The 26,632-nt window shown below is 39.2% G+C and overlaps 1 protein-coding gene across 1 annotated transcript in view; it reads left to right on the top strand.

Moving 5' to 3' along the window:
* Abca13 (ATP binding cassette subfamily A member 13) overlaps positions 1-26,632 on the top strand; it is a 395,335-nt gene that overhangs the window by 15,401 nt on the left and 353,302 nt on the right. Inside the window, exons 2-5 of the mRNA XM_069996010.1 lie at positions 8,462-8,555; positions 9,134-9,257; positions 21,704-21,855; positions 25,966-25,994. Coding sequence (XP_069852111.1) covers positions 8,462-8,555; positions 9,134-9,257; positions 21,704-21,855; positions 25,966-25,994 — 399 coding nt within the window. The remainder of the gene's footprint in view (positions 1-8,461; positions 8,556-9,133; positions 9,258-21,703; positions 21,856-25,965; positions 25,995-26,632) is intronic.

Here is a 26,632-nt window from a genome sequence, read left to right as displayed (position 1 = left end):
CAAACTTTCTGGGAACTTGGGGGATAGACAAGAATCTATGCTAACTGTAAGTCATTTACTGCTTATACCTGCTTCTTAAGCTTTATAAGTAAAGTAAACTTAAGTTTATAAGTAATTTATCACTTGAGTAAGAATATACCATGATTGGTGCTTGTGACTTCAAAGAAATTGTGACTTCAACAAGGCTACACTAAAGCTACCAGCACAACTATGTTTATAGCAGCATTATTTATCATAGCTAAGATATGGAACCAACTCAGATGCCCCTCGGTAGATGAATGGATCAAGTAAATGTGATATACACACACACACACACACACACACACACACACAATGGAAGTCTATGCCTCCATCAGAAAGAATGGCATTGCCCCGTTTGTTAGGAAATGGAAAGACTTGGAAAAAATTATATTAAGGGGGCTGGGAAGATGGCTCAGTGGTAGAGCGCTTGCCTTGCATGCCTGAGGCCCTGGGTTCGATTCCTCAGCACCACATAAGCAAAAAGAAAAAAAGCTGGAAGTGGCGCTGTGGCTCAAGTGGTAGAGCGCTAGCCTTGAGCTGAAGAGCTGAGGGACAGCACCCAGGCCCAGAGTTCAGGCCCCACGACCGGACCCAAAAAAAAAAAAAAAAAAAACCAAACAAAAAATTATATTAAGTGAAGTAAGCCAAGCCCAAAGAAACATAGGTCCCATGGTTTCCCTTATTTTCAATAGTTAGTATATGTCTAGGACAAGCAGAAGAGGTCAAAAGCTATATACATATGGCCATATAAGATGATGCTAAGCAAAATGAACCCCAAGATAGGAACACAAGTGCTTTTATCTTTCTTGCTATTGTTTTTAATGTCCTTATAATGTACTATGTGATTTTTTTTGTTTCTTTTGTATGTTCTTCCCCCATGGTATAGCCCTATTTTCACTGTATTTGATTCCATTGCCCTGCATCTTGTATATACATTTTTCTAATTTGGGGAGGGGAAGGGAAATAACAAAATGCTGAAATAAGGATACAGGATGACCCATTGTAACAATGAGATGTACAAGACACTATGTTGAAAATGAACTTTACAACTTTGGGGGGCCGGGGAGTGAAGGGTGAGGAGTTGGGAAGGTGGGGTGGGAAGGGATGGTAGGGGAAAAACAAAAGAGGAGGTAACAATGCTCCATAGGAAATGTACTCATTACCTTACTCATATCTTTACAATAAAAAATATATACCAAAACCCCCACAAAATTGTGACTTGACTTTCTGCATGTATGCCATGTACCCTACTCAATAAATACATTGTAAAATGGACCCGGGGGGTGTGAAGATGGAGGAAGATTTCAGGCCCCCGGTACCCGAAACCTCAGTTCCACAGTCTGGTGTCCATTATTGTCTTGTCCCTTGTTGCCTGTAGGGTACAACAGTGTGTGTGTGTGTGTGTGTGTGTGTGTGTGTGTGTGTGTGTGTGTAATATATACGTCTATATATATGCATTTTTGTTTAGATGTATATTTAAAATTAAGCTTGCTTTCTCTTTGCATTGTGAATATTGATACATACATTGGATGTTTTGAAGAATGTTTTAGGGTACTTATTTTTTCCCGCCATCTTATTAATGAATTGCTTTTCTTTTTTTTCCCTATAATTTTCTTCCTTTATCTTTGAAGATCAATAGCTTCAAGATCATTAGCCGTAGCTTAAATGTTGCTTATTTTGCCTGAAATGTATTTGTTCACTCTTTAGATAAAATCTTCTCTATCAAACCCTGCGGTATTTATTCAAGCATCTTTAATTCCGTTTTTCTTGAGTGACTACTTTATAGTCTTTATATTGCATATTCTTTTTTTTCAGACCTATGATGTTTTCTTTTCTATTTTTTGCCTTTAAAATGTTTATAAGTACCTGTAATCCTAACTACTTAGGAAGCTGAAATCTGAGGATTGTGGTTTGAAGCCAACCTGAGGAGGAAAGTTCATGAGGTTCTTAATCACAGAAAAGGTGGAAGTAGAGCTGTGGCTCAAGTGATAGAGTACTAGCCTTGAGCAAAATAAGTCAGTGACTGTGCCCAAGGTCTGAGTTCAAGCCTTAGGACCAGCACACACACATAGATATTTTAAAGTATCACTATTGTTATCTCCAATTTTGTCTATCCTAGAAATCCAAATTTAACTTTCTATTCTCAGTTTGTTATTTTGAAATCAATGATGAGATCACAATGATGTATTTTGTTGTTTTTCTTTGGATCAGTAACCTTCCTTTTCATTTATTATTTTTGTTTGAGCTCTTGTTTTCTGAATATTTGTTTTTATTAGGGCACTTTTATTGTTGAAGTACTTGTGAATTCTTTATGCTGTTTGAGTTTCTTTTTGAGTCATTCTCTATGGGTTTCTTTTTGTCTCCCACTAGTGTGTTTTGATAGCTGCTGTGCTCTTTCTTTTAATATGACTCATACTTAGGCAGCTGACCCAGTATAATGTATTGACTCTTTTCAATAAGACTGATAGTTATTGGATCTCTTCTTCAAATTCTAGTGTACTCTCTGAGAGTATCCTGTGTTCTTCTAGTCTCTGTAGCAGAAGGCATAGTGGCGAAAGGTGGTAGAGTTTAATAGAGGAATTAATGAGATTAAATATAATTGTTTTGTTGTTGTTGTTGCTCATACTAGTATTTGAACTTAAAGCCTCCTGCTTGCCTGGCTTGCTTGCTCAGCTGTTACTCTAACACTTGAGCCACACTACTTGAGCCACACACACTGGCTGTTTATTAGACTATGTTTATTAGACTAGTTGGGCTTTATACTCTATTGGAATTATTCTTAAACATTCTGTATTATATATACTCCATTTATTTGGGGAAATTTAGCTCCAACTCTTCATTCCTTTCATATTTTTATATGTAGTTGTGGAGTTGTTTCCAACATTGACATTGCTCATCTTTTTTTCTTCATTGGTCATTTCCCCAGAGCTTGTGTTAGAAGGAGGCAGGAAGACTGGTTTGGGGTGTTGATCTCTATGAGTGTGGTATTGGAGAGAGCCACCAAGTTGTAAATGGTACTGGGTAGGTCTACTGGCTTGTGAAGGTACTTTATAAGGTTCTTGAGAAGGTTGGCTTGTGTGATCTGCTCTGAAAAATTACTTCTTCCTTTCATCTTTGTATGCTTTCTTGCTTGTTTGTTTGTTTGGTTGGTTTTGTATCAGAAAAGACTTATTTTTGTTCCTCTCTCCTCTAACTTCTTTAGTCTGAGAGGAGAAGAAGTCGGTGAGGAAGTTAAATATATCCTTATACTTATGTGTGTTTATATGTAGTGTTTTGTTTTGTTTTTGCCTGTCCCTGGACTTTTTTTTTTTTTTTTGCTCTAGGCTAGGGCTTTATCTTAAGAGTCACTGCAAGAGGTGTTGAAGGGATGTAAATAAAGATAGAGTATAAACGAGGCCCTCTCCTCTCTCCAGGTGGGACTGTTTCTCTTCCCTCCCCTTTGGGGGAGTCTCTGCAAGAAGAAAAGAGAGCGCTGTGGTTGTTAAGGCTTTATGAGGTGATTATTTGCCTCAGGAGCAGAGCCTGTGGTGACTTCTACTCCTCATAGGTTTGGGGCCAGGTGGATGCAGCTTTTATGTTGGGCCCCATTTGTCACTAAGAAGCTGGCACTGGAGTGCTGAAGGTCAAGAAGAGAAAAACATTCTAAAGATCAACCAGAATGAATTCCCACTGAACAGAGCTGAGATCTGCAATGTTAAGCAAGGGTCAAGAATAATAATGACACATGAGAAGAAAGCCATGACACAAAAACAGAGGGAGGAAGAGAAGGCTCCTTTTTATATCTCTGTAGAGAAACTGAAGAAATGGCCTCATGAAAGGCAGTGATTCAGCAGCTAACAATAGATGGCTGACGGAGCAGAACTCAGTTTCTGATACTCTTCTCTTGAGGGGAGTAATTTCAAATTTGGGACAATGGAAGACTTTTTTCCCCTGCTAGTGCTTTCAAAAAGGGCCAGTGACAAACCTGTAAATTGGAAATAAAATAAAATAAAATAAATAATTGTTTTTTGGTTTAATTGAATTTTGATCTTTTGCTCCAAGATGCTCAGAGAAAATCTCTCAATGATAAGATAGAAAGAGTAAATTATTTTAGCAATGTCACTTCTCTTTTGAAAGTAGAAATTTGGCATTGATTTTAAGACTAGACTGATAAATATTTGAAGCTTCAAAGTTGCCACTGACCAATTTGGCAGAATTCTTTCTTTCTTTTCTTTTTTTTTTGTCTGTCATGGGGCTTGAACTCTGGGCCTGTGTGCTGTCCCTGAGCTCTTCAGCTCAAGGCTAGCTCTCTATTACTTGAGCCATAGTGCTACTTTTGGTTTTCTGGTGCTTAATTGGAGATAAGAGTTTCATGGACTTTCCTGCCCAGGCTGGCTTTGAACCACGATCCTCAGATTTCAGCCTTCTGAGTAGCTAGGATTACAGGCATGAGCCACCAGTGCCTGGCTCAGAGTTCTTTAATTATGTTGTCTTTGCATAATAAAGATACTAAAATGCCAACTTAAAGTTAGAAACTTGATCAAATGAGAGAGGTAGTAAAACAGGGAATATAACGCTAGAAGATTAGAGGCATGGTTTAGGATTAGAATATCTGCTTAGAAGTAGAAGGTCCTCAGTTCAAAGTCCAATACTACCCCAAATATTCCCCCAGAAAAAACAAAAGAAACAGAAAATATTAGAAACATCTAAGACTAGGAAAGGGCCAAATTCTTTAATTAAAAAAGCAGGACATAATTACTTACCAGGAAGATACCAGAAAAAGAACAGTTGAATAGAAACAGGTGTCCAGGCTGGTGACTCACATCTGTAATCCTAAATTACTCAGGAGGTTGAGATCTAAGGAACAAGGTTTAAAGCCAGCCCAGGCAAAGAAGTCCATGAGACTCTTAACTCCAATTAGCCAGCAAAATGCCAGAAATGGAAATGGGCTTAAATATTAGACTCACACATACCGAAGAAAGAGAGACAGAGAGAGACAGAGAGACAGAGAGACAGAGACAGAGATAGAGAGAGACAGAGATAGAGACAGAGAGAGGGACAGAGAAGAGAGAGAGAGAGAGAGAGAGAGAGAGAGAGAGAGAGAGAGAGAGAGAGAGAGAGAGAGAGAGAGAGAGAATGAGACAGAGAAAACAAGCATGGGTGTCTGGAACAAAAGGGTGTGAATAACTATACCATGCTTACAAAAAGCAATTGGTCCAAATATCAGTTTGATAAAGTTTGACAATTTAAAGTTTAATTCTTTTTTTTTTTTTTTTTTTTTTGATGCTGGTTCTGGGGCTTGAACTCAGGACCTGGGCGCTGTCCCTGAGATTTTTTTCTCAGTGTTAGCACTTTACTATATGAGTCACACTTCCACTTCTGGGGTTTTATTTATTTATTTTTGTCATTTTTTTTTTGTGCCAGTCCTGGGCTTGAACTCAGGGCCTTGGCGCTGTCCCTCAGCTTTTTTGTGCTTCAGGCTGGCACTCTACCACTTGAGCCACAGCTCTACTTTTGGCTTTCTGGTCATTAATCAGATATGAGTCTCAAGAACTTTCTAGCCCAGACTGGCTTCAAACTGCTATCCTCATTTCTCAGCCTCCTGAATAGCTATATTACAAGCATAAGCCACCAGCAGCCAGCAAAGTTTGTTAATTCGAAGTGCTGTTGAGAGTATAGAGGAATAAGTGATGATTGGCTTAGCTTGTATGAGGAAATTTTGATGTGTCTATCCAAACTAAAAGGCCAGATTAAATATCATATGCAGTTTTGTTTAGACTCCCCACTTAGCGATGTTTCCTCACAGACACACTTACAAAAGTGAGTCAAGCAAAACTATAAAACTGATAGCAAAGGCTTTCAAAACAAAGTAATGAAATTTCCATAACCAGGTGATTGGTTAAATAACTCTGCAGCAGGATGCTAAGTATAGTAGACTATCGAGTTAGTATAAAGTAGAATTGTTTAAATGAGGCAGATCTATAAGTGCTGATATGAGAAATTGTCTCTAAAAACACATCACTTTTTAAATGAATTAAGAGAACTAAGATAATTTAGTTTTTGGGAAAGTGGTTGTGTTTTCTGGTATTTTTTTAAATTTCTTAATCTTACATGAACTTATGTATTTATCATAGCAAAAGTAATTACATGAGTGTTGGTTCTTGGAACAATTTTCTGTTTTCTTTTTAAATCCCTTTCTTAAAAAAATGTTATAATGTGGGGCTGGGAAGGTGGCTTGAGTGCTTGCCTTCCATGCATGTGGCCACGGGTTTGATTCCTCAGCACCACATAAGCAGAAAAAGCCAGAAGTGGCACTGTGGCTCAAGGGGTAGAGTGCAAGCCTTGAGCTGAAGAGCTGAGGGACAGCGCCCAGGACTAGAGTACAGGCCCCATCACTGACAAAAACAAAAAAAAGTTATAATGTGCCATTAAAAATGGAAAAGAAAAAAATGGAAAAGAGCCAGGTACCAGTGGTTCATACCTATAATCCTAGCTAGCTAGGTGGTTGAAATCTTCCGATCACAGTTTGAAGCCAGCCCGGATAGGAAAGTTCATGAGACTCTTATCTCCAATTAACCACCAAAAAACTGGAAGTGGAGATGTGGCTCAAGTAGTAGAATTCTAGCCTTGAGCACAAAGGAATTCAGGGACAGCACCTGGGCCCTGAGTTCAAGGAACCAGGACAGACACAGACACAGACACAGACATACATACATAGACACACAGGAAAAGAATAAAGCATAAACAACAAATTAATTTTTCTTAATTGTATCAAATGTTTCATGTTTTCTAGGCTGCGTATTTTACTTTCAGTCAAAATTAATGATGGCATCTTCCCCTGTCACCTGCCTATACCAATCTTGCCATATGTATATTAAATTTCTATAGAGAGTGACCTAACTGACTTAAACGGTAGCCCCTGGAGTGTCCTTGAGCTTTCTGGTTACAGTATGATCCCTTGGGCCAGAGGGTATCCTCCATTAGCCATTTTCCCTACTATCAGCATGTGCTGTGTTGGGTTTCAGTGCTTGGTAAGAGAACTTTTTAATCATGGTGCATTTTCTGGCACAAAGAATACTTCCTCAAGAATGATTTCAGGCAGGGTGGTACCATTTCTTCTGTAATTACACTGGGGACTGAAATGCTCTTCCACCTGTGTGTGTTTTGGTGGTTTCGGGTCTCACACTCACCTAGTCACATTGAGATTTGCTCACTGCACTTCAGAGGCAAAGATGACAATGGAGGGCTATGGCAACCGCATCATTAGAAGACAAATAAGACAGAAGTCACTTTAGTTCAAAGCATTGTACAGTTCAAAATAGGGAGATAGCCACTTCAGTGTCAGACAGAGCATTCCTTCACTTGCTGATTTGTAGGCTTTCTAAACAAATTTATCTAATGTGTTACTTGTTTTGTATCTGGTTTTCTTATTTATTATTTATCAAATAATAGGGAATTAAGTTAATAAAGGAATATTATAAAGGAGATTACAAGTGAAAAATGATGACAATCTACATTCTATGATAGTCAAGGATTTTCTATTAAGGTTTCATTGATTATACTCCTTAGACAGTGTTTCTTCCCCAAATAAATTTGTGTCAATCTAAGTGTTCTTTCTTTTAACTTTGAAGATTCAGGATTAGAGCTAGGGTTAGGGCTTACTTGCTTACTATGTGTAAGGTCCTGTATTTGATCCTGAGCACCTCAGTAAGTAAAGATCAAACAGGCAAATAAGTAATGAATTTTAAAAGAGAAAAAATAAAACTCAGGTTGCACAAATTGTTGCATATCTTTGGGATAACTTTTTTGAAGGGCTTGTTTCAGGAGATTTTACTCCAATAATCATAGCTATGGGAATTGATTCCCAACCTCAACGAACTGATTAAAAAGTTATGTAAACACCACATACATTCCCTGCTAGAAGCTTGGGTCTATACCATGTTGGCCTGTTCACTGGGTAGTAATGTTTTGTCATTATTGAGGTGATAGCTGTGGTTGTCATGTGACAATTCTGAGCAATACTTGGGAAGTGAATGTCAGTGAGAAGTGGATGAAAGTGGATGGAAAAGATGGGAATGTCAAATGAGTTAGAAATAGAAAAATAGTTGATTTGTTGAGTGTAGAATTTAGGGGAAAAATCTTTTTTTCACTTCTGTAATGTCATCAGTTCTGCAATCAAGAAAAAAAAGAGAGGAGCAAATGGCAGGGCTAGCAGCAGGAGGCAAGCAGATGACCAAGTCATGGATCTGGGCATGGGGAGGGAGCTGAGACTTCTCAGCACCATCTCACTGGTTGTTCTGGGAAATACATAGGAGGGATAACAGTGATCTCCTCTACAGGAAGACTTGCCTGCCTTGTCTCCCGTCCTTGCGGAGATGGAAATATTAGAATACTTCACAAAATTTTATTGGTGTCTTCTTTCTTTTCTTAAAAATTATTGATTTTGAATGAATATCCACAGGTCCTGTCCCTTGCTGAGTTCTTCTGGCCATGCATTCTGTTCATGATTCTGGTGGTACTTCGGTTTCAAGAACCTCCCAGGCACAGAGACACTTGTAAGTCACTTGGAACACAGGGATCACAAGCCTTTAGAGAAAAAAATAGCATTCTTCTTTGAGTAAAATGAATGGACAGGATTCCATTTGGCAATAGCAATATATCTGAGTTATGTCCAATAAGAAGCTTTTTGCATCCCCCCCCCCGCCTCTTTAGGAATCGAAGTTGCACTATATTTAAAACTTTTATCCAAACCTAAAAACTCCCAACTTTTTAAAAGAATCAGATGGGAACAAACACGTTTTTATTCTTCCCATTCATGGCTGATCTGCAGAGGGCTGGGTCAGGCATGGTGGTGTAATGGAGCAGTTGCCACTCTATGATCAGGGAAGCTAGACATATAGAAAGTTACTGCTACCATAGCCAATCTTCCTGGAGGTGTGAGTGCAGTGCTGGGGAGGAGGGATAAAGCATAAAGGCTTGTGTTTGGGAATTTATTGCTTAGATATCTTTTAAATTAATAACAGCATAAATGATCCAAATAATTTGATATTACCCATTAAGGTTCTGATGCAGTAGGTATTCTCCTTCTGGTAGCAGGCGTATGAACCCATTTCTGCCTTCCATCCTTTACAAGGTTACCTGCAGCCACGGGACTTGCCCAACCAGGGTGTTCTGCCCTTTGTCCAAGGACTCCTTTGTAACACGGGATCAAGCTGCAGGAACTTCAGCTTTGAAGATTCCATGGCTCACCACTTTCGGTAAGTGAAGCCTAAACATCCTTTTCAGAAATCCTGGGATGCTGATGGTCAGAGCAAGACCCCTATTTTAGCAAAGCCTTAATAACTTGGATCAGCTCAGGGATCATGTACAGGAACTTGGAGCCACAGAAAATCAGTTTTTATTCATCTCAGATGGAAATCCTCTGTAGTGACTCCAATACTGGCCATCTCCACAAGGATGGTTTGCTCCTGTATTTGGAGCATCATAGAATTAACAGTGATGAGAGACTGGAATTTGCATTCAATAGCTTTTTTTATATTAAATTTTGACATCAGGATGACTTGCCTAGGCAACTTCATTTTGTTGTCATATACTTATAATATGAATGTTTTGTGGGGACTATCTACTGGGCTTTATCTTTTGTGCTGTGAGTTGACCAGGATCCATTCCAGGTAGAAATAAAATATATCAGTCACTCTTTCTTCTCTATGCCTACCTGGACTTCATGGTGGTTAAGGTTCCTTCTCTAGTTCTATCTCTACTATGCTAAGGGTGTCCTTAGTATTAGTTGGTGAAAATGGAGAGGAGTTGTTTCACAGGAGAAGTATCAAAAGGTTTAACATGGTAGGTCTGGAATGTTCTGTAAACTTCTATGTGTAGTACAGAAGGGAAGAGAATTGATAGTTGATCATGATAGTTGAATTTGTTAGCTATTAATAATTCGAGTTTAGCTCTATCTACATTTTCTGGTATTAAACAATACCAGAAGAAATTTAAACATAAAGCTAATATTAAAATATAAGAAGTTTTTTTTCAACTTCAAGTTACAAGAAGAAAACACAGAACTTCCAGGTAATTTGGAGCATAAGTAATATAATGGTTTTTTTTTGGCGGGGGGTAGGGGGTCCAGTCGTGGGACTTGAACTCTGGGCCTGGGCACTATCCCTCAGCTCTTCAGCTCAAGGCTAGCACTCTACCACTGAGCCACCTTCCCAGCCCCATGTAATATAATGTTTATAAGTGATCTTAGACTGTTTGGGCTACTTTAACAAAACATCATAAAGTAGATGGCTCTTTTTAAAAGTAAAATTTTATTGTGAAAATACTGTGCAAAGGGGTTACAATTAAATGAGAAAGATAATGAGTACATTTCTTATCAAGCATTGTTGCCTCCTCCTTTGTTTTTCCCCTACCATCCCTTCCCTCCCATCTCCACAACTAGACACATACACATACCAGTGGCTCATACCTGCAATCCTAACTACTAAGAAGCTGAGATTTGAGGATCTCCACTGGAAGCCAGCCCAGGCAGGAAAGCCCATGGGACTCTTGTCTCCAGCTAATTACCCAAAAGATAAATAAAAGATTTAAAAAGAAAAAGAGCCAGAGGTGGGGCTGTGGCTCTAGTGCTAGTCTTGAGCACAAAAGCTGAAGGACAGCACCCAGGCTTTGTATTCAAGCCCTAGGATTGGTGCCACACACACACACACACACACACACACACACACACACACACACACACACACACACACACACACACACACACACACACACACACAGAAGAAGAGGAGGAGAAGGAGGAGGAGGAGGGGGGGATAATAAACACTTATTTCTCACAGCTTTGGATACTGGGAAGTACATGTTTGGTGAGGGTTCATTGTGTTTAAATGGGCCTTCTAGCTGTGTCTTCAGAATAGGGTGGACTTGAAGGATCTCCCTGGGGTTTATTTAATGACAGCATGAATCCTGTTCATAGTAACTACAGCTTCATGACCTAATCACCTCATGAGGGCACACTTCCTGATACCAACCCATGGAGAGAATATGCAAACTTTCAGACCACAGTGGAGAGATGATACAAAAACAGAAGACAATCATTTGAAATAGTGGAAAATCATAATCCTGAATAGTTCCATGATATGTGTGTGTGTGTGTGTGTGTGTGTGTGTGTGTGTGTGTGTGTGTGTGTGTGTGTGTGTTTCAAGACTGTGTGTCACTGGGAAGTGTTATAGGATATGAAGCTTTCTAGCATTTCATTTTAGGTCTTACACCTATGCCTTTTTCAGAATGGGAGACTTAGATGATGTTGAAGTAGAAGAAGGAAGCTTTGCAGTCAGGTGATCTTGGTTGTGTTATCTTCTGGTTCTATGACTCTGTACAACTTAATTTAGGCCTCTGCCTCACAATGTTCTCACTTACCTGTCTCAAGTGAGACAAATATTAAAAATGAAATATGGAAAACATCTGATTAATGGTATAGAAAGCATTTGATTACTGATAGCAAAAACAAATTCTTTGGTACAAAAGATATGCCTTATTGGAAGATTGTGTCTTGCTTTCATTTTTGTGTGTTTTCAGGCTGGCCTCAAACATGAGCTCTTCCTGCTTCTGCCTCCTGAGGATTATAGGCATGTGCCAGCCCATTTGACCATACATTATGTTTGGACATTAGGGAGAAATTTTTTTTCTTTTGACCTTCCTCTCAGTGGTCTTCATGTTAACCTTCGTGTACTAGTTTGTGAAAGTTCAGAACTTATGATAGTTCTTCATAACCTGTTCTCATAATGATTGTTAACTGAATAATTTCCCAGCATTTCTCAGTCTTTGAGTTTGAGAATAAAGATTAAAATGACTCCCAGTGTCTAGTAGTACTCATATTCAGAGGTATGATAAAAAAAGGTGAAACACAGAGAAAGATAAGGAACTAGTGAAGAAATATAATGTCTAGTTTATCTCTGGCAATTTACAACCAAGCATGTTTTCTGTTTCAAGGATGAATTCAAAGTTGAAACTCAAAGTCACAAGCAAATACTCACTTCTGATTTTTTTTGGTGTGGTAATTGTCTTAATTTAAAAATATTGAAAGACCAAGTACAGTGTCTCATATCAATAATCCTAGCTACTTTGGAGGCAGACATCAGTAGGTCACTTTCAAAGCCATCCTACAAGGAAACATGTGTTATACTCCACTTCAACTGGGCTCCTTGGCACATACCTGTCCTCCAAGCTACAAGAATAAATAGAAGAGATTGTGTCCAGTCTAGCCTTGGCATAAACCAAAACTATCGCAAAATAACTAATTCAAAAGCGAATGGTGTACTGGCTCAAGTGTAGAATGTCTCTCTAGCAAGCTTGAGTCCCTGAGTTCAAACCCGAGTGCCATAAAAATACAAATAACAAACAACAACAATAACGAACAAAAACCACCGGAAAACAAGTTGGGCATGGTTGATCACATCTGTAATACTAGATACTTGGGAAGAGGGGATTGGGAGGATCACAGATTGAGGCCAACCAACCAGGGCACAAAGTTCATGAGACCCTTCCCAACCAATAAAGTGGGCACTGTGCTGTGTAATTGAACAAATAGGAAGATTGGATTCAGGCTATCCAGGGCTAGCCTAAATCTGATACCTAGCCAAAACATGAGACCTTATCCCACAAATAACTAATCAAGAAAAACTTAGGGGTATGGCTCAACTGGCAGAGTTCTGGCCTATCAAATAAAAACTTCATTCCTGCAACAAGCAAATCCTAAAGACAAATGTCTTCATGTTAACTCTAGTGAGACATTATTATGACCAACTTAGTTCATAAATTTCCATGATTTTTCTAAGCCTCCAGGGAAAGTTCCCTTTGGGTTTAAGCCCTAGTGGTCATCTGATGTGGGCTACGCTTATGAAAATCAGCTTCCTCATTCCTCCCTTTGTTCTTTTGTTCCAACAAGAGGATTTCAGGGCAAAACCACAGAATCCTTACCAAGAGCAGATTAAGAGGATATTCCCACAGAAGGTTGTGATCACACAAATAGCTCCCAAGGAAGTTGAAAATGCTTTGCAATACGCTTCTGTGCAAAGTGTGCTCCTCCCCTCTTTGCTCCCCCCCGCCCTTTGCTGTCAGTCATCTTCAGAAAGCAGAGTTTGGTCCATACTTGGGCCCTCTCATCTTATTGGGCTGTTTAGTTTTTCACTCTCAACTTCTCAAAATGTTCTTTCCAAAAATATGCCCAACAATTTCAACTGTTTTCATGACCTAATTGTCAATATTTTTCTTTTCCCCCAATCTCAAATATTCCAGATCTGTTGAGAATCATCTTTCCCACCTTGCTGCCTTCTCCAGTGCTATTTGCGATGTTTAACTTGATGATCACCTACTGTTGCCCGGCCTTTCAGCTTTTTAGTTTACTACTCAGTGGTTAGAGGGCCTTCCAAATGTGATAGTCTTTGTTTTATAATCTTCTTTGCCCAGGTTTGAGCTTCTTCTGGAGTAGTTGAATCCTCTTCCTTCAGCCAAGGAGATGTCATTCAACATAGGTATAATTTGAAGTTGGTGCTGTGGTTTGAACCTAAGACCTTGTCTTTGTTCAGCTTGCTTATTCAGTTGGCACCCTACCATTCAAACTACACGTCCAATCCTGCTTTCTGCAGATTATTTTGAAGATGGTGCCTCACAGAACTTTCTCATAAGGATGGCTTCCAAGAAAGATCTTTCAGATCTCAGCCTCCTGAGTAGCTATGATTACAGGCATGAGTTCCTTAATTCTTATTTATTTATTTTTTTGGTCTGAGTAAGTCTTGGATTGTGTTCCTCCTAGTTATGCCTCCAACATGGCTGGAATGACTGGTGTGAACCTCCAATCCACTGTTGTGTGTTGATATGTGGTCTTGTTAATAGTTCTGCTTGAGCTAGCCTTGAATGTTGATTCTCTAGTCAGATCTCTCCCTTCTAAGAGCTGAGATCGTGTACCAGCCAAAGATTTTGTTTTAAAGACTGACACTGGAAGTAGAGGATTTCTTCCATTCTTGTGGATTCATTCCTACTCCTTGAGGCCCTTCAACAATGATCACCATTTATCCTCAATGTCTTTCCAGCCTTTCTCTGTTTATAGTCCCTGCCTGTCCCATAGTCAAGAATCTTTCTTCTATTGTAGGCAGATAGTACTTCCTCAAGAAACAGTGCTCATACCATCCAGTAACTCCCTCAAGAAACAGTGGTCTCTGCTTGAAGAAAGCCAATTTTGAAAGGTCCTAGGGTTTATTCCCCAGTCCTTTAGTGACTTAGTGGAGGGCTTGGGAATTAATCCTTGCTAGACTTGTACTGAGCCCTGTAACCATGACATATTATTTAATTTATTAGAGGCTTCCCTCATAAGCCCTTACACTGAGTTAAAGGTGAACATTTCAGGCTGAGAGCCCTGGCCAGTCTGGCTCTTGGTACAATGCTCCCCTTAGACAGCTCCTGGTGGGCGTTGGTAGGAATGTGAGGTACAACCCAGCATTCCCAAGAGAATTATTTCCGCTTTTGAGGGTCTGGTTGTGTCAGAAATAATCCTAACTCAGTAAGAACTTGTTCTATTTGTAAATGTAAAAATTGCTATACAATGAATAGGAATGATAGGCTAACTGCAGTCTATAGTGGCCATAGTGCTAATGCATGTGGGCATTAGTTAAAATGTCACCACTGCCCTCCATTCCTATTCACAGAGAAATAGGTGCCGCCCGGTGAAGTGAACATCCTGGAGACTTCTCACTGTTTCTTAGTTCTTAGTTCCCTCATCTGAAAACTGAGGAGACAGCCTGGACAAGATTCCCAAAGCCTTTCCCAATTCCGGTATCCTCAGATCCCTTTCTGGATTGCTTGGGTGTCTCTACTGTGACTATTTATTTATTCCTTTTTTTGTGGACTTGGGCTTTGAAGGGTGATTTTTGGTGCTTGTCTGAGAGATTACACAGTTTAAACATTTCACCAGGGGAAATGTTTCACCTGCTCTTGTCCTCCAGTATTTTAATCTTCTGTGTCACACCTTCCATTTACAAAGCTTTTCTACTTGGCAAGGTCAAGCATCACATGATAGAAGTCCCCATGAAGAACTGGACCCAGGGAAGAGGAAATTGTTCACTGATCTCTCTCTGATCCTATGGCAGGTTTGGGATTTCCCTGGTACATAAGAATTTGATCTCTTCCTCTTTCCTCAATCTCTTTCTTTCAGTACCTGCTCTTTTTTCTTTTCTGTCTTTTTTTTTTCTTCCAGGGCTGAAGACGGAACCCAGGGCCTTGCGTGAGCTGGGCGGGTGCCCTTCCGCTGGGCTAAACCCCCAGCCCCTGCTCTTTTTTCTTTATCTCTCTTTCCCATCTGTTTTACTTTTTCTCTGTCACTGTATTTCATACACATACACACATATACACAAAGACTCCAACACACATATGTGTGTGTGCAGATGCATCGATTTTTTTTTTAATTGTGAAAATACCGTACAGAGTGGTTACAATTACATGGGCAAGATAATGAGTACATTTCTTGTCAAGCATTGTTGCCTCCTCCTTTGTTTCCCGTTCCCATCCCTTCCCATCTCCCCTCTCCCCCTGCCCTCCCTGCCCCCCTCACCAAAGTTGTAAAGTTCGTTTTCGACATAAGGACTTGTACATCTCATTGTTGCAATGGGTCCACTTGTATCCCTATTTAAACGGTTTGTTTTTGCCCTTCCCCTCCACAAATTATACCAACATCAAATACAATGAAAGCAGGGGTTATATGTGGGGGAGGGACATACAAAGCAACAAAAAAAATCATCTTATAAAAATGTTAGAAACACTCACATGAAAGAAAAAAAATTTGAATACTTATCTTAGGGTTCATTTCACCTAACATCAATTTATCTGACCTTTTCTGCTTGTCTCAGACATTACTAGTTATTGCAAATAAGGGAAACCATGGGACCTATGGTTCTTTGGGTCTGGCTTACTTCACTTATTATAATATTTTCCAAACCTTTCCATTTCCTAACAAATGGGGCAATGTCATTCTTTCCGATGGAGACATAGAATTCTATTGTGTATATATACCACATTTTATTGATCCATTCATCTACTGAGGGGCATCTGGGTTTGTTCCATATCTTAGCTATGGTAAATAATGCAGCAATAAACATAGTTGCGCTGGTAGCTTTAGTATGGTCTTGTTTGCAATCATTTGGGTAAATGCCAAAAGTGGGATTGCTGGGTCATAGGGGATCTCTATGTGGAATATTTTGAGGAACCTCCATATTACTTTCCAAATTGTTTGAACAAGTTTACATTCCCACCAACAATGAAGTAAGGTTCCCTTCTGTCCACATCTATTGTTATTAGATTTCTCGATTATAGCTATTCTCAATGTTGTTTTGATTTGCATTTCTTTTGTGGCTAGAGAGTTTGAGCATTTCTTCATGTGTCTATTGGCCATCCTTCTTTCCTCTTCAGAGAAGTTTCTCTTTAAGTCTTTGGCTCACTTATTAATTGAGCATTTGTTTCTTTGAGGATTTGTTTTTGAGGCATTTAATTTTTTGAGTTCCAGGTATATTTTCGATATGAGACCCTTGTCTGTTGTATGGCTAGTGAAGATCTCTCAATCCGGGGGCTTTCTATTGATCTTGCTAGCTATGTCCTTTGCCATGCAGAAGCTCTGCAACTTCATGCAATCCCATTTGTCCAACCTTTCTTTGATTTATTGTGTTTCTGGGTCTCAATTAAGAAAATTTCAGCCTGTGCCAAGGAGACTTAGAGTGTCTCTTATTCCATCCTGTAATGTTTTCAGTGTCTGCTTTGACTCTGAGGTCTTTGATCCATTTGGAGTTGATTCTGGTGCAGGGTGATATATAAGGATCTAGCTTTAGTTTTCTACAAGTTGTTAAGCAATTTGCCAGCACCATTTACTGAAGAGGCTGTCTTTCTTCTATTCTATTTTTTTAGCTCCCTTATCGAAGATTAGATGGCTATAGGTTTGTGGGTTCATTTCTGGGTTTTCAATTCTATTCCATTGGTCCTGAGGTCTGTTCTTGTGCCAGTACCAAGCTGTTTTGATTACTATGGCTTTGTAGTAGAGTTTGAAATTTGGTATTGATATTCCTCCAGCAGTGTTCTTTCTTTGGAAGATCATTTTGCTATCTGGGGTCTTTATCGTTCCAAATGAATTTTTGGATTGCCTCTTCTATTTTCTTGAAGAATGAGGTTGGAATATTGATAGATATCACATTGAATTTGTAGATAGCCTTGGGAAGTATTCCTATTTTCACAATGTTGATCTTTCCAATCCAGGAGCATGGGAGGTTTTGCCACTTTCTAAGTTTTGTTTGTATTTCCTTTTTCAGGTTTTTCAAGTTTTCATCATAGAGGTCCTTCACTTCTTTGGTTAAGTTAATTCCTAGGTATTTTATTTTTTGTGGGGCTGTTATGAATGGAGGTGCTTTCCTGATTTCAGGCACGCTTTTCTCATTGTTGGCATACAAAAAAGCCATTGATTTTTGAGGGTTAATTTTATACCCTGCTACTTTGTCAAAGTTTTGAATCAGCTTGAGTAATTTGGGAGTGGATCTATGGGATTCTTTAAATACAAGATCATGTCATCTGCAAAGAGGGAGAATTTTACTTCACCTTTCCCCATTTGGATCCCCTTTATGTTTGCATCTTGTCTTATTGCTGTAGCTAGGCATTCTAATACTAGATTGAAGAGAAGTGGAGAGAGTGGACATCCTTGTCTTGTTCCTGAGTTAAGAGGAAATGGCTTTAGTTTTTCACCATTAAGTATAATGCTGGCTGTAGGTTTGTCATATACAGCCTTTAATGTATTGAGAAATGTTCCCTGGATTCCTAGGTTTTCGAGAGCCTTCATCATAAAGGGGTGTTGGATCTTGTCAAATGCTTTTTCTGCATTTATTGAGATAACCATGTGGTTCTTATCATTGCTATTGTTGATGTGATGAATTATATTAATTGGTTTGTGTATATTGAACCAGATTTGCATCCCTGACATGAATCCTGTTTGATCGTGGTGTGATTTTTTGGATGAATTGTTGAAGTCAATTGGCCAAAATTGCATCAATGTTTAAGGAAGAATTTTCTAGGTATTTCTTTTTTCCTGCTCTAAACACTACCTTACATGAATGATGTTCATTATTATTCTGGCTAAATACCAATTGAAGTACCTTGGAAATAATAATTAGAAAAAGAACACAAACTGGTTCATTATTACAGGGGAACTATTCTTGAATTACAGCAGGTTCTAAAATCAGATAACCTGGCAGTTAAGTAAATCTCTAGTTTGGGTGAGGCCAGAGAGTTTGGATCATGGTTCATAAATTCCAGAGGTCTGAGGTAATTTTAAGCTTTTAATGCAAGGTTAATAGCTGATTTCTTGTTGTGCTTTTGCAATCCTCACTCTTTCAAGTGGAAGGCCTTGCTTTAATAAGTTTAGTTTCCCTGGAGCCTAACAGATAGGTGTCAAAGAAGGTAATCTCTGTCTTAGACTTGGCTTTACAGCAGATAGTTTCCTTGCTTTAAACAAAATTGACCTATTTCCTCATCTCTAAATACACTGGAGGGCATTGAGCTTATTTTATTCATCAGTGTTTACAGAACATATTCTGACTTCTTTATAGGTTAGGAGAATTAAATGACAATGTTTAGAGAAGGGATTTCTTTTTACTCTTTGTCTTCAAGCTTTATTTTTTTTTCCATGGGATATTTACATATTTACAACCGCTAAAGCATTTTCAAAGTTCTTTAATTTGTGAAATAAAGACAATTTCTGAAATTTCTGAAAATTTCTTGGCTAAAGGGTTAGGAAAAATTCCCCTCAAATTTATGGTCTTCCCCCCTTCCTGCTTTGGAAATACAAATTCAACTGAATTCAAAGTTCCTAGTTGTCAGTAACTTGTGTCTGATTTCCTACTTTATTCCCGATTAGTTGATTGATTACGAATAAATTACCACAGATTTTGAGATAAGATGTAAACAGCCTCACAGTGCTGATTTCCAAGATCAGGACAATACTTTTCTCTTGTGTACCAGTAAAAAATTTTTCCATATAAGCTATTTGTAAAATTAAAAAAAACATAGCAATTTTGTCATTTGTTAGTTGGAATTAGTGTCTGTATTTTCCCCAGTGTTGGGTTAGTCATGGATTGTCTGTACATGTTGGAATATGTGTGCAGAGTGGGTTACAAGGTAGATTGCCAACAGCCTCCAGCCCCAGCTAGTGAGAACTTGTAGGACAAGGCCTGTGAGAGTCACTGCTTTCAGCAAACTTCTAAGGTGACCTGGTGTGACTCTGACCCCTCTAAGGAATGCATTTCCATTTCATGGTGAATTTTAAAGGTGAAAGAAAATCCCTTTAAAATCATATGCTGCTTGTTTGTTCACCTACTCTAGGATCAGAATTTGTAGACTCTACTATTCTTCTCTGCTCTTTGCACTTCTGGATATAAATTTTTACTTATTTATTTTTATTGTAAAGATAATTTATAGAGGGTTTATAGTTACATAAGTCAGGTAATGCATACATTTCTTTTTGTACACCTCTTCCCTTGTTTTCTCCTAGTTTTCCCCTCTGGACCCCCTTCCCTGGCAAGTTATCTAGTTCATTTTCAACATTGTGTCTAGTGAGTATCACTGCTGCATTAGTTCACCCTTTGTCTCACTAATTCTGTGCTCCCTTTACCCTCCCCCAAATAGTTAAACTTACATACAAAAGGTACAGAAATAAAAAAAAAACAACAAAGGGAAAAATAAAAACAAAAACACAAAGCAAAGTAACAAAAAACCTCTTGTTTCCATCTCTTGGAGTTCAGCTGTTAGCTCAATTAGATTACCTAGACTTTGCCAGAGAACCATGCAGACATCCAGGTACAGAGAACAAAGAAAAGTTTATTGCTGGGAGGTTGGGGGGGGTTGCAAGACCCCTTCTCACAAGGGAGGAATGAGAAGCACCAGCTATTGTCTGGGGTGACCTATATAACCTAGGAGGTTTAGGAGGGACTAGGAGGGGCTAGGAGGGACTAGGAGGCAAAGACCCTGGTGTGGACATGTGGGCCAGGGGCTTCATCATAGTGGACTAGGATTTATGGCTGTCCAAATAGTAGATAACAGGTCCTGCAGCTGTCCAGACCTGAAGGTCACTCTAAGGGGCTCTTGTTGCCTTATATGGTGGTAGCTGCCCCAGAGAAGTGCCTCCCAAGGTAAAGGGGGCTGGAGGCTGATTATTTACTGCCTTTACTACTTGGGCCTGATGTTGCCTAGGAAGGGAGCATGCTAAGCTGTGGAGAAGAGAAGGAGAGGACTAAGCTATAGGAAGGGACTCATTTCGCTAACATCAGCTATTATCTTGTAGTAGTAACTTTGTTCAATACTAAAATAAAATAAATGGCAAATAAATGAGAAAAATATTTCTTACTGAAGCAATCAGGGATACCACATGTAAAACACAAATCATTCAGATAAATGAAGAAGACTACATGTGTTAATAGTTACTGAGCATGATGGTTCATACTTGTAATCTCAGCATCAGGAGGCTGAGGTATGGGGATTGCAATTTGAGACTCTAAAAGAGAGGGGGGAGAAAAACTGATAGACACTAGAGCCCTTCTGGACCTCAGATTTACATATAGGGCTCTCTTGCTTCTTTAACTGAACATCAGGTTGGCACTGCAAACCAGAATCTTATTTTTTGTTTTTCATCTTAAAAGAGAAGGTGCCATCTGCCTCTTGCTCTTAGCAGTACCCTGGAAATCTAGCTTGAATCTCTGTCTCCAAAGACTTTAAGTCGATGTGCTAAGGCACTCAAGCATGGATGGGTTTTCTGGAGTGATATTTATTGTCTCCAGGCTGATTGTTTTGCATAAAATGTGTTTTACAATATATATGATAAAAAAAAAAAAGCAAAACCATGGGCTGGGATGTAGCTCAGTGGCAAAGTGCTTGCCTAGCAAGGGTAATATACTGGGTTCGATCTCCAGTACCAAAACAGAAAAGAAAAAATATAGTTAAAAACAAAATCAAGGGGCTGGGAAGGTGGCTCAGTGGTAGAGCGCTTGCCTTGCATGCATGAGGCCCTGGGTTCGATTCTTCAGCACCACGTAAGCAAAAAGAAAAAAGCCAGAAGTGGTGCTGTGGTTCAAGTGGTAGAGCGCTAGCCTTGAGCTGAAGAGCTGAGGGACAGCGCCCAGGCCCAGAGTTCAGGCCCCACGACCGGACCCAAAAAAGAAAACAAAAACAAAAACAAAATCAAATTAAGTGCTTAGTGTGAACATATGAAAGTTGGAACTTGACACCTAATGAAATAGAAGAACTATTTTCTAATATTAAATTAATTTGTGTGTGTGTGTGTGTGTGTGTATGCGCACATGCATGCGCTCTATGTGCTCGAGCTTTTGTGATCAAGGCTATGCTCTACACTTGAGCTACACCTCCACTTCTGGCTTTTTGGTACTTAACAGGAGATAAGAATCTCACAGACTTTCCTGCCTGCCACTGGCACCTTGCTTGAATTTTTTTAAGTGATAATTTCCGTTTTGGATGATGGTTAAGGTTCTCCAGTGTGGGTGGAAGGAGTGTAATTTGGCACAAGTTTAGTTGAAAACTCTTGAACTTTTGAACTTTCAAAATATGGGGGAAACTTATTTCTGTGAAAGCATTCTTGTACAACACTTGTATTTATTTGATTTATTTGAAGTCTGTCTAGGTTCCAAACTACAGCTTATGACACAAAGATCAACAGCCTGGCTTTTTTAAAAGAGATACAGGATCTGGCAGAGGACATTTATGAAACCATGGACAAGGCGAAAACCTTACAGAAGCTTTGGGTGCAAAGATCAGAGACACTAGGTAAGTTAAATCTCTCATTACAGTGGTACTGACTTTCTTCACACAGCATAGGAGAGAGCCCCAATAGAGGTTTGAGATCCTGGAATGTTTGCCAAATCCAGAAGCTCTTAGACGACTTTAAGCTTCTCTTGTGGGTCTGGGGGAAAGGTGACCCCCTGATGGTTATACCTGGGCCCAGCAGTGGGTTGTAGAATGTAGGCAGGACTCATCTAAAGCTTCAGCTGCTTAGCCTTCAGAGGTGCTGCCTTCCATTCTTGTTTAGATCCTGGTTACCCTCTTTCTACCCCCTCTTCTCTTTCTTATCTTGCTGTCTTCTTTTATAAAGTCCTTTTCTAACTTTTAAGATCAGTCCCCAAAATTATAGGCTAGGTGCAGGTGGCTATAATTCTAGCTACTCAGGAGGCTTAGATCTGAGAATTATAGATCAAAGCCAGCCTTGGAAGAAAAAGTCTGACTCTATCTCCAATTAACCAGTAAGATGCTAGACTGGGAAGTGTGGCTTGAGTGGTAGAACACCAGCTGTGTGTGAAAAAGCTCAATGAGAACCCAAGACCCAGAGTTCAAGACCTAGTGCTAGTGTGTGCTTGCATGTACACACACACACACACACACACACACACACACACACACACACACACACTCTTTCAGTCTCTGTCTCTGTCTCTCTCTTACACACATACACACACACACTACATCAAACCAAACAAAAGGAGAAACAAACAATTTATCCACGCTTTTTTTCAAACAAATAAGTGCACTGAAGTTCCTTTCTTCTTCCTTGTACACTGGACTCTCTTGTGTATCTTGCTAACATATTTACTAACTTACAACAGGGCCTCCCTATCCATCCCAAAGTGCCCTCAAACTTAGCAATCCTCCCTCCTCTCTGAAGGTTGGGACTGCGGGCATGTGCCACCACATCTGTCTCTCTTCCTACTAACACTGGAATTCTGATCTTGAATGATTAGCTTGTTTTGATTTTACATCTTTGGATTATTATGGCAGTTCATTCCTCAAACAAAGGTAATTTGTGCTCCCTATGATGATGATTTATAAGAGGCTTCAACTCTGATTTCTAGCTCTGTTGCAGAAGAGACTGAAGCTTATAAATGTAAAGTTTGAGCCTCAGAGAGGAGCTCAAGTGTCTGTCTGCAAACACTATGTCTTCACCTGCTCTGTCTTTGCCTAACGCAAGTTTTGTTCAATGGGGGTGGGGCACAGTCATGCTGATCTTTTTTTTTGGGGGGGGGGTCCAGTTGTGGGGCCTGAACTCTGGGCCTGGGTGCTGTCCCTCAGCTCTTCAGCTCAAGGCTAGTGCTCTACCACTTGAGCCATAGTGCCACTTTCGGCTTTTTTCTTTTTGCTTATGTGGTGCTGGGGAATCGAACCCAGGGCCTCAGGCATGCAAGGCAAGCGCTCTACCACTGAGCCACCTTCCCAGCCCAGTCATGCTGATCTTATTTATTTGTTTGTTTGTTATTTTGTGCTGATATTGGGGCTTGTCCTCAGGACATGTCCTTTAGTTTTTTGTTGTTGTTGTTGTTCAAGGCTGGCACTCTAACACTTAAGCTATACATCTACATCCAGCAGTTTATTATAATTATAATTACAATTTTAGTAGTTAATTGGAGATAAGAGTCTCATGGACCTTCCTGATTATGCTGGTTTCAACCACCATCCTCAGCTCTCAGCCTCCTGAGTGGGTAGGATTATAGGAGTGAGAAATTAGTGTCCAGCTCAGGCTTCCACACGAAATACAGAACATTCCATTGGAATTACATTTAAATAACACATTTAAAAATTACATATGCTCCAAATACTAGGAAAGTATTATAGAAGATCACTTACTCTTTAAATCTGAAATCCAAATATAAATGGATGGCTTTTGGGTTTGTTGAATCTGGCAACACTACCCAACTCAGTTTTTCTGTTTGGGTTTTTGTTTCTGGTTAGGACTCAGAATTGAATTCAGGGGCGAATGCTTGCTTAGTTGGCACTCTACCATTTGAGCCTCCAGCCCAACATTTTTCTAGTTAAATAGACACAGAGTATCTCAGGTTTTTCTGCCCAGGATGGCTTTTAACCAACATTCTTTGAATCTCAGCCGTCTGAGTAGCTAAGATGATAGAGAAGAGAAGAATCAGGGCCTGACAATTTTTCTTTTTATACACGCAAATTTTTATTTTTATTTCAGTAACTGGAGTTAAAGATTTGGCAGAAAAAAGAAGCATGAGCTCCTTAGAGGAGGTAGCATTGTGTTCTGTCTAGGAAAGGAAATGATAGTTTTGTTCAGAGTGGGGCCCTGGACAGCTAAGGTTGTTACCTCCCTGAAGGCTGGTTTCATCAAAGGACAGCTTTCTTCTCTTAATCTCTATCATGAGGTCATTGTAGTTTTATACAATCTGCTTTCAAAGCTGGGCATAGTGGTGTACACCTTGGGCACTCTGGAGGTTGAGGCAGGAGGATCATGGATCATGAATTTGAAGCTAATTTGTATGCTACACAGCAAGACCCTGGATCAAAACTAAACAACACACACACATAGACACACACACACACACACACACACACACACACACACACACACACACACACACACAAATTGTTTTCTTTTCTTTTTTCAAAATTTTATTGTAAAGGTGATGTAAAGAGGGTTTACAGTTACATAAGTAAGGAAATGAGTACTTTTTTTTTCTGTCAAACGTTGTTACCCCTTCTCTCCTTTTCTCCTCCTTTCCTCCCCCCCACTCCTCTCCCCAAAAAGTTGTAAAATTCATTTCCAACATAGTGTCTTGTGAGTACTACTGTTGCATTGGTTCTCTCTTTGTCCTTTGTCTCTCCATTTCTGTGATTTCCCCTTCCCCAAATCAGACAAACTTATATACAAGACAAAGGGTACTGAAATAAAAAAACAGTGACAATAGGGGATAAACAAGGGAAAAAACTGAAAGAAAAAACAGAAGTAACAAAACAGTACACTAAAACAAAACCAAAACAAAACAAAATACACCCCCAGCCCCAGACCTCTTGGTTTCCTATCTTGGAGTTCATTTTGTTTAGCATCATTTTATATGGTCATATGTATATAGCAAATGAGCTATTATGATCCTCTGCTAGAACTATCCTAGACATATACTAATTATTACAAATGAGGGAAACCATGGTTACTTCACTTAATATGACTTTTTTTCCCAGTCTTTACATTTCCTTATGATTGAGGTGATGTCATTCTTTCTGATGAAAACATAGAATTCCATTGTGTATATATACCACATTTTCTTGATCTGTTCTTTTACAGAGGGGCATCTGGGCTGATTCCATTTCTTTTTTTTTTTTTTTTTTTTTTTTTGGATCCGGTCATGGGGCCTGAACTCTAGGCCTGGGTGCTGTCCCTCAGCTCTTCAGCTCAAAGCTAGCACTCTACCACTTGAGCCACAGCACCACTTCCGCCTTTTTTCTTTTTTGCTTATGTGGTGCTGAGGAATCGAACCCAGAGCTTCAGACATGCAAGGCAAGCACTCTACCACTGAGCCAACTTCCCAGCCACTGATTCCATTTCTTAGCTATGGTAAATAATGCTGAGATGAACATAATTGTGCTGGTAGCTTTAGTGTGGCCTTCTTTGTGGTCATTTGATGAATTGTTTTCAAATAAAGTCTTTCACATGCTTTTAGACAGATTAATTTTTGTGAGATTATATCTCCACTTATGTATATATATGCATACACATATATGTAATGAAAATTAAGGAAAAAAATCACAATTACTTTCCCTCTTCAAACTTTTTTTCCTTTACCTTTGTTTTTCTTTAAGTCTCTCTATCCTCTCCTGAATGCTTACAAGGTATTAGATATTGATAAAATAATACAATATTCTCGGGAAAAATCACAGAAATTTGGATTCCCAGATTTAGATTCTTTTTCAAGAAGTTACTTAATATCAATGTAATTTGGAAATCAACAGTGAAGTGTTTCTTCTGATATATTTATTTAAATGTCTTCATAGTTTGGACTGAAGGTAGGAAATACTCAACTGAAAACAGGAGTAGTCATGTAGTACAAGTTTTTGTGTTGATGATTAAAATGATCTTTTAACTCTGTTTTATTGTAGATTCTTCTCATGGTACCAGTTTTTTAACAGTAAGTATCTTTTTCTTGCCAGTACTGGGACTTGACCTCAGGGCCTGGGTGCTATCTCTAAGCTTTTTTCCTCAATCCTGGCACTCTATCACTTGAACCATAACTCCACTTCTGGCTTTTTGGTGGTTAATTGAAGATGAGAGTCTCACAGACTCTCCTGCCTGGGCTGGCTTCTAACTGTGATCCTCAGATCTTCCCCCTGGAGTAGCTAAGATTACAAGTATGAGCCATAGACATCTGGTTTGACAGTAAGTATCTTAATGAAGTCTGAAATTTGATCTCCAGTGCACAAATTACCTTAAGTTCACAGCACTGTTTAAAATTTTTGCTTATATTTTCAAATACTTCTTTCTATATATTTTCAAATTCGTCTTTTTATGTAAACATGGATTTGACAGGGCCAATTAACTCTTTCAATTAATTGAAAGACTAGTCTTAGTTTATAGCTTATAGTTCAAACAGACTCAGTTCAATTGTAGAGTACCTCTCTAACATATGCAAGGTCACCAGTTTAAGCCCAAAAACCATAAAACAAACAAATAATATACAAACAAGATATAGGCTCTGAGAAAAGCAGAGGGTGAGAGTTGAAGTCTGAAGATGGTAGGAAATAAGCAATATGGCTTTGTGATAAAATG

This window comes from Dipodomys merriami, unplaced genomic scaffold (assembly GCF_024711535.1).
Source record: "Dipodomys merriami isolate MVZ:Mamm:240054 unplaced genomic scaffold, mDipMer1.0.p SCAF_5, whole genome shotgun sequence".
Lineage (NCBI taxonomy): Eukaryota > Metazoa > Chordata > Mammalia > Rodentia > Heteromyidae > Dipodomys > Dipodomys merriami.
This window is presented reverse-complemented; position numbering and strand designations above follow the sequence as displayed.